Below are 16,314 nucleotides of genomic sequence, written 5' to 3' on the forward strand. Positions count from 1 at the left end.
GGTCTGTTCCAGCTCTATTGTTCTATGATTCTATGAAAGGTCGTGGCTGACCTGTGGCCCAAAAGTTGGAGGCATTGTCTTGCCATGATTCAGGAACTCTGTTTGATTGTGGTAATGAGTTGTGTTAATGTGATTCGGGATGACAGTTGCCTTGCTGTGGCTCACATTGTGTCTAAATGGTTCCCTAAAAAGTCAATGTGTTGACAGGGATCTAGCTGAGACTTTTGAAAGTTGATTTGGAATCCGAGTTTGATGAGAAACACAAGTGTGTCCTGAGTAGCTGCAGCTGCTTGACCATATGAAGGTGCTACTATTAGACAATCCTCCAGGTATGGTTTCTGGTGTTCCTGATCCTCTCTTCTGCTCCTCTTAAACCCGCTCTCTCCCACTACTCTGGTCTCCTCGCCTCTCTCCTTCTCTCCCTGCCCTTCCCACTTTGTAGAGCTTTTAAAGGCCTCTTATTAGACCAGTCATGAAGTCAGCTGGCCCCAGTTAGGCTGAGCCATCTCCCACCCACCTGCCTGTGATTGCCCTGCTGGTGCTCCGCAGGCCCTTCTGCTTGTTTGGGCTGCCTCTGAGGATTCTAAACAGAGGGGGTGCAGAAGAATGGGAAGTTACTCACCTTTTGCAATAACTTCGAGAGGCGTCTCCCTGTGAGTGCTCCAATCTGGGTGTTGGTGCGTCATCACACCGGGGCTCGGAGAGTCCTCGACAGCCTTGGTTTCCCACACCACACGTGCACAGCAGCGCCCCCTAGTGCTATCGGGTGTGCACGTGACACGAGAACCTCCCTTCCTTCTCTACCCCACAAATAGAGCAGGGTACTCCAAAGCAAGGGAATGAGGGAGGGAAGTGGAGCACCCACGGGAACACACATCTCGAAGAATCATCCTTTATTGCACGAGATGAGTAACTTCCTCTTCTTCTTCTTTTTCCAAGTAGTGTCTGCAGGGGTGCTCCACTCTGAGTTACTATAAAGCAGTAGTCACAGTTTGGAGCTCAGTTTGGAGCTCAGTAACTGCCATAGTAGATAACAGAGCTTGTCTCGCTTGGATGGAGGAAGCAATGGAAGACAAGAGCACATAGTGCTGTGCAAACGCATTGCTGGAAGACCATGTGGCCGCCTCACATATGTCTGTAAGAGGTACATTCTTGAGGAAGGTGACCGTGGAAGACACAGCCCAGGTGACTATGCCTGGGAGTTCCCATCGATGAAGCACATGACACGTGTGAATGCAGGTAGAGATCCACTTAGACAGACGCCTGGACCATTCTGCAAAGGACAGGAACAGCGTCGGGGATTTACACCAAGGTTTTGTGCGGTCGATGTAAAAGGTCAATGCACAACAGGTGTCCAGGGTGTGCCCTGCTGCATGTGTAGGATCAGAGTGTGGCTTTGGGAAAAAAGTCAGTAAGTGAATAGGTTTGTTAAGGTGAAATGGAGGGGGAACCTTAGGAAGAAACTTGGGATGAGGTGAAGGGTGACCTTATCCTTGGTAAACATAATATAAGGGGGCTGGGACCATGCGTATGGCAAGCTCCCCAACTCTCCTGGCTGATGTGATAGTGATTAAAAATGAGACCTTCATCGACAGATGAAGCCAGGAACAAGCTACCAGGGTTTCCAATGGCAGTTTTGTGAGGCACCTGAATACATGGTTAAGGTCCCAGATTGGGACCGGGGCACCAGAGACAGGTCCGCTGCTGCAGCAGGGGCACCAACTGAGGCAGAGCGATAAGTTAAGTTTGTACTTTCACTGTCCTGTGGCAAGGTCTTCGCAGATGGCTGTGCTGGGGCTGGTGGTTGGAGGGACTTTTCATAATTATAGGTTTTGAGTCTGTTGGCTCGGTCCCTCCTGGCCCTTGCCGTAAGTCTGGAGCAGTGGGTGCCAGACTGCATCTGGTGGCCCTCAGCCAAACAATTAATTCAGGAAGCGCTGCCATCAGAGACCGGCATGGCTTCCTTGCATGTGGTGCATCACTTAAAGCCCAGAGAGTCCAGCATGCTGATGACACAGCAGAAAAAACCTACATTAACTACATTTTTTTTCCCCCAAAAAATTTTGTAAAACTGTCTTAACACTCCAGGGAAAGCAACTTGAAAGAAAGAACAGAACTAAATAACTACAGAAAGAATGAACTACTAACTAAATAAGCAACTCTTCTCTTCCAGAGAGAGGGCAAAGTTCTGTCTACAACCGAGTACGGTAGAGAATGAACTGAGGCGTCCCACGCTGTATCACATAGGCTAGATTGTAGGAGGAGGCACGGTGTGGGAAACCACAGCTATAGAAGAATCACCGAGTGCTGGTGCGAGGATGCACAGACGTCCAGAGCGGAGCACCCACGGGGATGCTACTCAAAGAAGAATAGGATTTTCAACCTAGTAGGTCTAATCTTTTCCCATCCTTATCATATGGGGTACATCAGAATTGATCATGTGTATTGCTCCCCCATCCCTGCCCCATAATGGTCAGTGTCTACCACAGGGAGATGGGGGAGAGATGGGTAAGCAAAAAAAAAAAATAAAAACTCTGCTCCCTTAGATAGGACGTAGTATTTCCTATCCACCTACTTAGCTGTGGGTGGGATAGTTGCTGGAGTTTGCCATAATTCTCCGTCAGGCTCTACAATACCATCATTGACCAGAAGACCTGCCTCAGCACTTGGAGAAGGATAAAAAATGTTAGTGAGCTTATGTTGGAGATCAGGCAATTCAGACACGGAGACCTCCAAGGAATCGGCCACTCTTTGGAATAACTCCTGAAATCATCACCCACAGTGGGTGGGGATGGCACGATTGTTTCATGTGTGGATGACGAGGAAATGAGACTAGGCAGTGAACTCTCTTGTTCAGCCTATTCCTCCTGTTCCTCATCTTCCTCGGGATCCTGTGGCACAGATACGGAGGGAAAAGATGGGTGAGTTGATTAGGTGGTCTGTTGAGGAGAGGGTTGGAACTGGTGTCTGAACTATACCCAGGGGTCCCAGGATGTCCAAGTGGGAGGCACTGGTATCGGGGGGGATCCACAGGCATGGAGGCCACGCTGCATTGATACTGGCAGAGGCGGTGCAGAACATTTGGGAGAAGAGTGTGTGGGTGTGGACAGTACTGGTTCGATGTCTCCTTCCTCACCCAAGAGATAAGGCAGCACCACGCTTGTTGCCATGAAGATTAGTGTCAGTGCATGGCACATCAGGGTTGTATCAGTGCCGAAGAGTGGTGGTGTGGAAGGAGTCAGTACTGAGGCACCCAGGGTGAGAGGTACAGATGGTCACGTTATTTCTGGTGCTGATGGTGTCTGTGAAGTCGGAGCTGGCGACGACCTCTGCTGACACAGCTTATGAGCAGTCAGTACCAACTTTTTCAATGCCGGAGCCGCTTTTCTCAGCCATGCTGCAGCAGAGGGCAAAGCTTTTGCTATGCCTCGTCCCCTCAGGCCACCTGCATACCAGATGGGCCCAGTGCCCCAAGGTCCGGAGTGGACTGTGCCATCGGTGCCAAGGCAGGCTTATATGCTGGAGAAGGCTTTTTCTTGGACTGTTCTCCATGTGAGGCAGAGAGCCTGTGCTTCTTGGCTAACTTCAGTATAGCCAGTCCTTGGTCTGTGGTTGCTGTATGTGAAGGTTGCTTTGGTGGGGACCTCACCACTGAGTCTGACGCCACTCTGAGGAACTTCTCCATTAGAATAAGTGCTATTCGGAGATTCCTCACCTTTAAGGATCTGGTTGAAAATTTTTTTTTGCACAGTAGGCACACTCCTGTGGGACTTGCCTTGCCTAGACATCTTATGCATTGAGCCTGGCCATCAGAAACCGGGACAGAGAGGTGGCAGGAAGAACACTTCTTGGAACTGGAGAGGTAGGCATAATAGAAGAATGGCACCAATGAACACTGAGTCCAACAATAAGAAAAAAAACCTCAACCAACAAAGAACGATTATCATTATTTTAGGAAAAACAGAGAACTTTAGAGAAAAAACTACCAGGGAAGTAAACCAGGAGTTGCTAGGATTCTGACCTATGCCAAAGCCAGTAGAGAGAGAACTGAGAGATGGCATGTGGTGTGCAATGGTTAACAGACACTATAGGCGTGAGCTACTTACCAGTAGGCATGAGCCACATACCAGTATTGGACATGCGCTACTGCCAAGGGTACTGCTGCTAAAAATCTTCTGACTGGAAGTGCAGGGCATTGAAACCCCTTATGTGGAGCACCCACAGTGACACCCCTCAAAGGAGAACTTGCTGCTTCTCTGCAGGAGACTAGATGTGGGAATGTCTCTTTTCTCTAAGCAGAGAGCCAAGGGTGAGGGTGGGGAGACAAAAGGAGGAGAATCCCCAGGCTTCAACAGAAGCAGAAGGGCACTACTCCCACACCAGCAAAGCTCCTAGCACAACAGCAGAGGGGGAATTCTGGAAGCTGATTGTCTGGGGGAAAAGTACCATGATTTACAGAAGCATTCCAGCCTAAAGCAACTCACGTGATGACAACAGGCGCCACCTTGTTGGTGATGATGGACTTGGCTTTATTGTTGTGGAGGCCAACAGTCTGACAGGAGTGGATGCTAAGTGAGTGGTGATCCTCCATTGTCCCATTGTCATGAACGTTCTCAAATGCAGCTGTTGAGACTGTTTGCTGAGCTGTGCTGGCAGTTGTACCCATCATCCACAAGCAGCTTCACAACAGAGCCAAGAGGAAAGGGAGGAGAAATGAGGAGACAAACATTAGGGCTTCTCTGAAGAGGACTCAACACCAATCAAACAGCACTGTGGAATTACCATATCTTATGCTTTCAATTGGCTTAGGTTTGACACGCTAAAGCACTGGTGGGCAACCTCTGGCCTGGATGCCACATGCAGCCCATTATGGTTCTATGTGCGGCTCATGAGACATTTTGTTTACCTTTGCCCATGTACAGGATACCAGTTTCCACTGGTTTCCATCCACATCATTTTTTCCTACTAGTATTGCTCGTGTGATACACACGTAAAGTAAGAGCAAGCGTTGTGGCATGTGTGCTGATTGCTTACAGTGTGGACAGACAGCCATGAACTTTCTCTGCTACAGTTCAACTGGCATGCCCCACAGATTCTAGGGACACGAGTGCAGCTAGTAAAACTACTCTATCCTGGAGACTCTTTTGCTTAGGACAATCTTGAAGTCCAATAAAAGGAAGGAGGGCCACTCATGCAGCTCACTCACTAGCCTAGGTTGCCCATCAATGTTCTACAAACAGCTATTGACCACATCTCCCTCTTTCCAGGCTATACGTATTTGATTGGCTTTAATGCTCAGGAAAGCATGGGCGCTGAAATTTGAAAGCAGTGGCTACAGCCAGACACAGTGTAGGAAGCTGCCAAGGCTGATTCCACCACCCTCCTTAACCCATCCATTCTGAAACCCTCTGCCAATGTACCTCAGTTATATCCTTCAGCTGTCACAGCCATTAATATCCACATCACTCAAACAAACATGGGGCTGACCAAACCCCAGACCAGCCCTGCTGTTGTAGGCCTGCAGCCTCACCTGAGCCGCAGGTGCCTGTCAGCTGGCAGGAACTATGAACAGACATCAGACAGGCAACCAAGACACATATCCCCACATTTCATTAGTGATTAATCCACATGAAACCGAACCAGGAGGTGTAACTTGTCTATCCCCCATTTTTCAAACAGAAAGTAAAGTTGCAAAAAGAGTGTTAAAAGCCTCCAAAATATATGGATTTAATTTGGTATTTCTGGATATGGACACACTTGGTAAGAACTAAACTAGCTTGCTCTTTAAGGGTAGGCTGAACTCCTCTCTCATTGCTTAAAGAGGAGTCCCTGGCCAACAAGTCCAAGGAATACATCCCACTGCAGTCTCCCACATTATCCCATCAAACCTGGGTGCTACCCCTGGCTCTGCTGCTGAGTTGCAAAGGGTATGTTTACACAGTAAATGGTAGCCCCCAGCAGTGAGTTTCAGAGCCTAGGTCAACAGGCTAGGCCAGGCAGGTTTTGTGCTACTGCACTAAAAATAGCTGAGCAGATATGGTACCAAGAGCTCTGAAGCTCAGCCACCTTTTCTGAAAACCCAGGAGCTGGGGGCAAGGGCAAGGGGAATTCAGCACTCAGGCTCCAGCCTGAGCTGCAATATCTGCATAACTATTTGTAGTGTGAGCTCTGCAAGGCCAAAGTCAGGCAGCCCAGGTTCAGAGACTCGCACCCCTGGCTGAACACTCACTGGTTACCCTTATAGTAGCTTGGGGAAAAACAGAACATCCAGTTCCTCACCTTCACCGTCTGCTTTCCCTTTGCACAGGGCTTTCAAAGCCAATAACGAGAGGTTTTGTATGTACCGCAATTAGATAGCCGCAGCCAGTCGAGGCCACCCGCCTGAGACTCACCAGCCACAACATGGGCTCAGAGGCTGTTTTGTTGCTGTGTAGACATTCCAGCCTGGACCAAGTGCTTGACCTTTATACTTTGCAGGGCCCTAGAGACCAGTCTCCAGCCTGAGCCTGAACGTCTACACCACAATGTAAACAGTGCCATAGCCCAAGTGTCCAGAGTCCAAGTAATCAGGCACAGGCCAATGTAGTTATACCAAACAGAACAGCCCCACTAAACTCCAGAAGGGGAATGAGAGCAAGGCCCTTTTAACTTTAGAAAAAGGAATCTGACCGAGAACAGAAACTGGCCTCTTAATCAACCCTTCGTATTCAGTTCAGTGGTCCGAGCAGTCACCTTGCTGCTTTTAGGTATCCCTCACCTTTAAAAATAGTGCAAAGCCCAAACTATAGGCTATTAAAGGCCTTAATGAACAGAGTTGGGGGAAGGAAGGATGGCACTGACTGAGTTCAGGGAGGGGACGATATGTTTGAATATCTCATTAGCCCCCATGTCAGCCACGTTATACATATCAGTTAACCACATTTGCTGGTTGAGAGTAGAGGCTTGTCAGCCTCCCTTCTATGACAATTCTAAACCCGTAATACAACAAGATGTAAATTCCTAAACTGAACTTGCTCTAAGAACATAGGAGCGTCAAACCATAGGTCGATCAAGCCCAGTATCCTGTCTTCTGACCATGGCCAATGCCAGGTGCCCCAGAGGGAATGAACAGAACAGGTAACCATCAAGTGATCAATTTGCTGTTGTCCATTTCCAGCGTCTGGCAAACAGAGACTAGGAACACCACCCATGCACATCCTGGCTAACAGCCATTGATGGACCTGTCCTCCATGAATTTATCTTGCTCTTTTTTAAACTCTCTCTTTGCACAGACACCAGCTGACAAACATGAAGAAATGAAGAGGCTTGAGTTTGGAAGGAGAGGCACTATGGAGGCATGTGAGCTATTGATGGAGCCTTTGGTTTCTGGGGAGAAGATGACTTTATCTCTACTTGAGCTGAAGACTATGTTCTTGCACCTAGATGACAGCACCCTGCCACACACAACTCACGAATTCCCACGATTTCCCATGAATTCTTCAGATTCAACATGTTCTTGGCAGGATCTCTGAAACTGGTAACACACTGCTCTCCCTAAAGGACTCTAGTGAGAGAGACAGAACATAGATGCCACTGGCTTGGCAAGCACCAGGAGTATACAGAATCTAGGCATCTACTACCCTGCTAGCTTTAATTACTTTTTGCTGCCAGGTGGGAGTAACTCATCAGACAAACACACAAGTGTATTTCCGGTGATAACTAAATAAAGAGCATGAGACTGAACTAATGGTGATGGAAGCTAGGAATTAATATGCAAGAGAAAAGTGAAAACAGTTTTTCCTACAAAGAGATACTGACCTCTCAGATGAATTCCAAAGATATTAGGAAGCTGCAGTGAGAGCTGTACTGTATCCAAGGGAAGTGTTGAGAAAAAGGTCTGACTATATTCCAGCAGAGGAACTAGAGTGGAAGGAGCAGGGGTAAGTGCTTCGGTCACTCCCTGCTGGCTGTCACTGACTCCCAGACCACACAGCTAGACTATTCCTTTTGAAGATACGCACTGACTACAGAAAGACTGGATGTCTTTATTTTTCCCTCTTACGACTTTGCAGTAGTGTGAAGCCCAGTCCTACACGGCTGCCATCTGGCTATATTCAAGCAGACAGACTGCACCCCACCTGACTCTGGTAAAATTATGGGAACTATGAGGGGGGAAAGGAGGTACATTTCAGGTCAAATCAGCCCATTTCTGAGGTTTTCATTTACTCCTCCAGACAAAATTCCTTACTCACATTGCTATGAACGCTCCTAGCTAGAAATAACTGGAGAGAACTCCCTGACATATGGCCTACACTAGGAGATTACAATGAATGTAGCTGACTTAGGTGGATTTTCTAAGCAATCAGTCCACACTACAGGGTCAGTTCTGCCAACTTTAAGGGCTCCTGAGGCTGACTTTAGTATTCCTGCTTTTCACAAGGAGTAACACCAAAATTGACCTTGCACGGTTGACTTTCACAGAATCACAGAACCATAAAAGCTTACGGGTGGAAGGGACCTCAGGGGGTCATCGAGTCCAGTCCCATGCCTAAAGCAGGATCTACCGTAACTAAATCACCCCAGCCAGCACTTTGTCAAGCCAAGACTTAAAAACCGCTAGAGACAGAGATTCCACCACCTCTCTAGGTAACACATTCCAGTGTTTCACAGTCTACACCTCCCACTCTGCAACTTTAGGCCACTACTCCTCGTTCTACCCTCAGTCACTACTGAAAACAGCCCCTCTCCATCTTCTTTAGAGCCCCCCTTCAGGAAGTTGAAGACTGCTATCGAATTGGCCCTCACTCTTCCTTTCTGCAAACTAAATAAGCCCAGCTTCCTCAGCCTCTCCTTGTAGGTCATGTGCTCCAGCCCCCTAATCTTTTCCACTGCCCTCTGCTGACCCTGCTTCAATGCATCCACATCCTTTCTATGGTGGGGGGGGGGGTTACCAAACTGGACTCAATACTCCACATGCGGCCTCACCAGTACCAAACAGAGGTGAATAACAACTTCTCTAGATTTTCTGGAAACCTCCTGCTAATGCACCCCCATATCCATTAGCATACCCATTACCATTGAAGCCTTCTTGGATTCAAGGGCACACTTGTTAACTCATATCCAGCCCCTTATCCACTGTAATCCCCAAGTCCTTTTCTGCTGCACTGCTATTCAGCCAGTGGGCCCTCAGCCTGTAACAGTGCTTGGGATTCTTCTGTGCCAAGTGCGGGACTCTGCACTTATCCTTGTTGAACTTCATCAGATTGGTCAGGCCTTATTTGCCTTTGGTGTATCCATGTTGACTATTCCTGATCACTTTCCCCTCTTTCAAATTCTTCAAAACAGATTCCTTGAGGACCCCCTCCATGACTTTTCCAGGGACTGAGATAAAGCTGACCAGTCTATTGTTCCCTAGATTGTCTTTCTTTCCTTTTTTAGAGATGGGTGCTATATTTGCCTCTTTCCAGTCATCTGGGACCTCTCCTGATCTTCATGAGTTTTCAAAGATAATAGCCAAAGGCTCTCCAATGACATTTGACAATTCCCTCAGTACTGCTGGATGCATTAAATCTGGACCCATGGATTTGTATATATCTAGCTTCTCTAAATAGCCCTTAACCTCTTCTTTCCCCTCCATGGGCTGCCCAGGTGCTTACCATACTGCGTTCCCTAATGCAGTAATCTGGGAGCTGACTTTGTCCACGAAGACAGAGACAAAAAAAGCATTAAGTACTTCAGCTCTTCACACATCATTTGTCACCACGTTACCTCCCTCATCCAGTAACAGCCCCACACCTTCCCTGATCACCCTCTTATTGTTAACATGTCTGTAAAAACCCTTCTTTTGATCCTTCACATCCCTTGCTAGCTGCAGTTCCAACTGTACTTTCGCTTTCCTGATTAGGGTAGTGCAGATGGTGCATTGTGAAATGTGATGTTCTTGGCTTCCTGAAGTTGTCCCACAGTGCCCCAACATGACTACTCTTGCCATCGCTTTCAGCTCCGCTGCTCTCCAAGGGTGCAGGAAACAGCCCAGGGAAAGTTTAAATTTCATTTCCTGTTTGGCCATCGTGGTGAGTGGAGAAGGCAGCATAACTTAATCCATTGAAGAAACAAAAGTCACTGAAGCACTCTCCATTTTCATTTGTGTTGCCTAGGCCTTCTTTTCCTATGGTCTATTCTCTGCCTAGATTTATGCTTCCAATTTTCATACTGAAGATGCCCATCAAAATCAAGATATCCTTCTTTGCTTTCTGGTTCACAACACTTTGTAGTTTCTACATCCCTCAAGCTGCTTTGTTGGTTGGTGCATACCACTGCACATTTAGTACCTTATGCACCTTGGTGTGGAATCTGGCTGTGATGATGTGTGGTGATACTACTATCCACTCCATTAAAGCACCAAATGCCTCTCTTGGGAACATCATGCCCATGCCTTCTGTGTGTGATGCACCCTCTTCATATCCTGAGTAGATAGATGAGTGTTTCACCTATTGCCAGGCATAACTGTGTCCATCTTGTCTCAAAAAAGCCCTAAACGACAAGCTTGCATGGTTTCATCTGTGCTGCAATTTGTGCTGTCTTCCCCGCTTGATACATGGGCCAAACATTCCATGTACCAAATTGAGGGGTAGCCTGGGTGAGAGAAGGGTCATCTGTGGGGCAGCCTCCTTTCTGCTTTCCCTACCATGCTTCATACCCAATCTGTGTGGATTGCCAGTTCCTCCTTAAACTTGTGTAGTTGTCAGTTTCTTTGTAGATGTTTCTGTAACTTTTGGGGTTTATGGATAGTGTTGTTAACCCTCAGCCAACCCCTTGTACCACCAGAAGAGGTGATCCAAATTTATCTGGTCTCTACCCTTCGACCTGTCCAGCTTGGGTGACCCTTCCAGGAGCTGTAGCTCCCGCTGGCATAGGTCTCCAGGTCATTGAGACACACAAGCCACCTCACCATGATAAGGAATGGACCATACCCGCAGAATAACGCAGACCCACCAGTCTGAGCTTACTTCATGGCACCAGAACCGGTGCTCTAATGTGTACAAAGCACAGAGTGCAGCCACCGTCTCCTCGTTCCTCCTCTCTAGCGCTTCACATCTGTGTATGTCTGTGTTCTCCTTGGAGCTTTCGCTGTTCTCGCAGCTGCTTAGGTTCTACGCGTAATGCAGCACAATGCGCGAGGTGCTCATCGTACTTGGCACAAAGTTTGAAGCTGGAAGGGTTCCATGCTAGCCTTGCAATGGGTTCTGCATGGAAACCCAGTGTAAACAGGATGCGGAAACACTTTTTGCTGTCGCTTTCTAAAGGGAGGGGAAGAAGAGAAGTGCACTATGGGAGGCTGATGCCACACACCCAGAATCACCCGCAGCACTTTTTTGTCCTACAGTGCATTGCTGACAAAGTCTAAGCTGCCAACCCTAAGCCACAACCCATTCACTTCATGTGCCAGTGTGAACAAGCACCTTTGACTTTACAAAATCAGGTGCTAAAAATCAACCTTAAGAAAATCAACCTAATATCCTAGTATAGGTGTACCCTTAGTCTACAGAGACAGCTGGTGAGGGAAAATATGAACTTTAAACTCTATTCTGCCAAGAGAACCTATCAGAAGGCCATTTTGCTTTACAATTTTGACATTTAAGCCTCCATCTGATTTCATTTCACTAGAGCTTAGCTTGCATTCTACCTCCTCGCTCCATTTAGCCATTTATTTTCATGCATAATACTTCAGTCAATGCGACTTTCACTTCTGAGAGTAACTAAGATGTCATGGGTAGAGAGTCTCATTCATACTCCAGACAGCAGAAGTTAAATGCAACAAACACTCTCCGGCTCCCCTGGTATAAGCATGATGAAAAATTAAAAAGCATCAGTCCAGATACGATCCCAAGGAAAGTTTTTAAGGTCGACTTGAAGAGCACAGTAGACGCATTGATGGGTGTCTAACAAAAGGGAAGGGAAGGAGAATAAGTACAAAACAAGTGGGAAGAGGGACACACACAGGGAACCTGTTGTGAAAGGTGATATGAGTCAATTCAAAACCTAAAGGGTATTCAATTGCTCTCTATCCCAATCAACTAAGATATTTACAGGCATCATTCCAGAAAGACTACAGAGAGCGGTTACGACAAGAACAGGCAGGGCTCAGAGAGGAGATATCATGTATAGATTAGCACTGTCAATTAACATGCATTAATGCTTCCAATTAAAGCAGGGCATTATCAATGTATTAAAAAAGTTAATGTGCGTTAAGGTGTGTTAATTCACAGCCCTACCGTATACAGAGCCTTACTGGAAAGACAGGTTGGATGCTTAATTTCCCACAGTCAAATGCTTGAAATGAAAAGCAATGCCTGTGATTTCTCCCCCAGGGTGCCTGCTTCAGAGGAGAAGACAAGTTCTCCTTGAGCCAGCATCCAAGCTGCACCCAAAGCCCAGGCACCCACCCCTAGTGCCCATCGAGGGACCCTCCTGGCACTGCTGGGGGAGCACCCCTTGGAGACTACATACCCTGTACCCCCACGGGGTACTGACCCCACACGTTTGGGTGCACGGAGTGTAGCAGCCACCCACTGTGGCCAGCCCTTCCTTCAGCTCAGTGCTTCTTTCCCCAAACCTGCCTGAACCCAGCCGAACACCCCTCCCTTCCCCACCACGGTGGGCAGCTCAACTTGGCAGGGGGCTTTGGTCATCTCCCCAGGCACCTCAGCTCTGGCAGCTGAGCAGCCAGTGAGTCCCACACCTGCCACTCTCCATGTCCCCTGCGCCTCAGCAGCAGGCTGGAGGAGATCACCTAGCATGCAGGGAGGTGCAGCACCTTGCGCTCCTGGGCCAGATTTGCTTCCTTAGGCTGCCTCTAGCCGTACATCTACAAGGCTCAGGCTGCAGCACCAGGACAAGAACCAGGCCCCTGCACTGCTGCTGCTTCCCACAGTTCAACAGCCAGCCAGAGACACCCAATCTGCCTGTTTGTCCTCCCCTCTGTTAAAGGCACCACGCATAACTCCTGCAGCCCCCAGAGGGCGAAATTAGCAGGAGGCACTATCCTGGCCCAGCATCTGGGACAGGTGGGGACTGTGGGGACTCAGTGTGTCTCCAAATGAGAAAAAAATAAGAACTGGGGGCTGGGAGGAAAAACGCCTATGTCTCTCCCACCCAATCTTCCCTCTCCAAGGGAGGTGGAATTTAAGCCAGCCTGGGCCACCCCACTATCTGGGGAGAGACAATTGCACTGGACTCTGTTTGGAAGCAGGGCCCCAAACATTACCAGTGCTGTTCTGTATAGTCAGCACTAATGTTCCAAAAGTCTAATTTTTTTTAAATGTTTAACAGTACAATTAATCACAATTATTTTTTTAAATTGCTTGACAGCCCTAGAGTAAATCAAATAACTTTACATATCGAAGAACAGTTGATTGAATGGCAGTCACAGCTTTCTATGAATTTTATAGATTTCCAAAACCTCTTTGATATGGTGAATTGAATAGTTTATCAAAGAAATACATAATCATACAGAGCTTTTCTGAAATTATAACATGTCAAGTAATATATGAATCAGCAAACTAAACCATTCCAGGTTACTATTCACGTCAGATAAGGATGTCTTATGGTCACCAATAATCGTTTAACCGATAGCAGACTGAGTAATGAGAAAAGCCACAGAACATTCAAAGTGCATACAATGGACTTTCACACAGAAGCTTGAAGACCTTGACTTAGCAGATGACATCAGCTGGCTATCCCATACTCAGAGAGACATTCAAACCTATCCACAATTAGTAGGGTTGAAAATCAAGGCTGACTGAGGAAACTAAAACCATGAGAACCAACACAAAAGAAACACAAACAGTACTGCCTATGACTGACACAAGAGAGGTCCCTCAGCAGCACTGTACATACAGGAGGAAGAGACAAAAGCACTGAAGCCAGACTTGCTTTCTGAACTCTAAAGCCAACCTAAAGAAACAAATTTTGTCCTTTAAACTAAACCTTGAATATTGAACACCACTATAAACATCAATTTTTTTATATGAAACTTGGAGACTTGCTAAAACCTCACTATCTAAACTCCCACATTTTCATAAACAACTGCCTGATAGAAATTCCTTATATCAGATAACTGCTGGAGGTGGGAAGGGGCCAAATGAGGAACTCTGGAAGAGAACAAAACAAATTGATAGGACTGGAAATTAGAGAATGAAAATGGGTTGGACATTCATGGCAGAAAGACCCAAAACAACATAACTGCGCAGGTATAGAACGGAATTCTCTGGCCAAGAGTAATAAAGCAGATTGAGGGCTCTGTGGAAATGCACAACAGAAGCAGAACTAAAAGTTATCATAATGGCATCAAGAGGATAAGACTGCAACAAGAGAAAGTCAAAAATGGGAATCAGTGGTAGAAGCCCTATGTTCTGCCTGGAATAGAGATGGATAAGTCAACTGAGGCATAAGCAGGTGATGCTCCCAAGGGGGGCGCGCGCGCACGCGTGTGTGTGTGAGCAAGAGAGAGAGAGAGAGAGAGAGAGAATGAGCGAGCGCATCCACACCAAATGCAATTCACCTAACTATGCTCCTCCCTGGCATTTTCCTTTATTGCAAACTCAAGCAAGAAAAACAATAACCTTAGCTCAAGTTTGGCCGTTCATAAGGCTTCCCTACAAACTGCTATCTCAACCCCTGAAGTTCTTCTATTCTATAACCATTCCGATCTCACTTACATTCAGGGTGGCATTTAAAAGCCCAGCCTACCACAATAATCCAGCAGGAATCAATAAACTCTTCCCTGGAGCATTTCAACACCTGCTAACAGATTGGGCCAACAGCTGCCCCAGTTACACCTGGCATTTGTGACTTTGTAGATGCTCATGACTAGGTATTATGCAAAAAAAACCCACTGTCAATACTCTGCATACTGCAGTTCAAGTAATCTAAATTGGTCTGGGCTGCTGTTTACATGGATTTGGTACTTAAATATCAGATGGTATATTTATTGGTAACTACTTCATGAATAATTCTAGCCTCTTTGGGAATCCTTGATACTTGGGCAGACGTTGTGCAACTGTTTGCCTCAGGAATTTTTCCATTCTGTCCAGGAAATGTCAATTCTCCCTGCTCTAGAATACATTTGGAATATAGGTTGAACCTCTCTAGTCCAGCACCCTCAGGTCCCGACCAGCGCCAAGCCAAAGAGTTTGACGAGCCATGAGAGGTTAGTATTGTCTAGCACATTACCAAGACTTCCACTGCTCACTGGGCTCTTAGAAGACATTTAGGGATAAATTAGAGCTAAACAGCAGCACAGGACACAGAGGGCCAGGACTGGTGGCTGTAAACTAACTTCATGGGACCAGGGGAAACTTGGCCACGCCCACAGTAAGTGTACAGCTGGCTAACTAAAATCATGCTGGAGCAGAAAGTGCCATAGCAGAGCAACTCAACCTTCGTGTGAGGAGTGGGGAGAGAACAAGAACTTAGCTGACATTCACATGGCATTGATCTCTTAAAGGAGGGTGGGGAGGAGGAAAGTTTGTATTGGTTACACTTTTGTCAACATCATGAGTGCAACAGCCTTGTGGCTGCTTTGCAGACATACTGGCAGCCTGTAGGCAAGTAGTGCATATACTCCAATACGTTGAAGTCAGTTCAGGCAGCCTCCATTAATCTGACTCAGTGCCGCCAGCCATGCACATTTTCTTCCCCTGTACTTGTCCCAAAGGCAATCTTGACAGATTAAAGAAAATGCACAAAAGTTTAATTAGAGATTGGTAAAATAGTAGCATTGCCTTTTACCTTCCCATCATTGCTAATCACTGGGAGAGTTGTGTGTACTGAAAATATAGCAGCCATGTGCCGGCATCTCAGGCGCCTTTAAACACAGGCTCAGTTGCAGCAATTGTTTTCACGGATTGTTTCCAACACTGCTGTTGAGGTGCATCCAGCCTTCCACTGTTTGTAAAATACCACTTAGGCACTCTACAAGAAATAAATAAATAAATAGTTATCTAATGATGTTTCCGTATAAAGTACCAAGATTTTAAAAAAGCAAACAAGCAACACTGCAATTAAACACAGTCAGATCTAAGCCCTGAAACAAGAAAGGAAACTTCCATGACCTGCTCCTGTGCCACTCAATCAGGCTACGTCTACACTAGCCCAAACTTCGAAATGGCCACGCAAATGGCCATTTCGAAGTTTACTAATAAAGCGCTGAAATGCACATCCAGCGCTTCAGTAGCGTGCGGGCGGCCGCGGCACTTCGAAATTCACACGGCTCACCGCCGCACGGCTCGTCCCGACGGGGCTCCTTTTTGAAAGGACCCCACCTACTTTGAA

The 16,314-nt window shown here is 46.9% G+C and overlaps 1 protein-coding gene across 9 annotated transcripts in view; it reads right to left on the reverse strand.

Annotated features, from left to right (window-relative positions):
• The window catches only part of PALD1 (phosphatase domain containing paladin 1), a 200,005-nt gene that overhangs the window by 116,521 nt on the left and 67,170 nt on the right, over nt 1-16,314 (reverse strand). For 5 of the 9 annotated variants that reach the window (XM_075000268.1, XM_075000274.1, XM_075000277.1 and 2 more), the window contains one exon: nt 4,485-4,679. In XM_075000268.1, coding sequence (XP_074856369.1) covers nt 4,485-4,679 — 195 coding nt within the window. Of the gene's footprint in view, nt 1-4,484; nt 4,680-15,771; nt 15,955-16,314 lie in introns of all 9 variants that reach the window. The other 4 variants (XM_075000271.1, XM_075000270.1, XM_075000272.1 and 1 more) reach the window with 1 other exon arrangement.

Source organism: Carettochelys insculpta, chromosome 7, assembly GCF_033958435.1.
Source record: "Carettochelys insculpta isolate YL-2023 chromosome 7, ASM3395843v1, whole genome shotgun sequence".
Classification (NCBI taxonomy): domain Eukaryota; kingdom Metazoa; phylum Chordata; order Testudines; family Carettochelyidae; genus Carettochelys; species Carettochelys insculpta.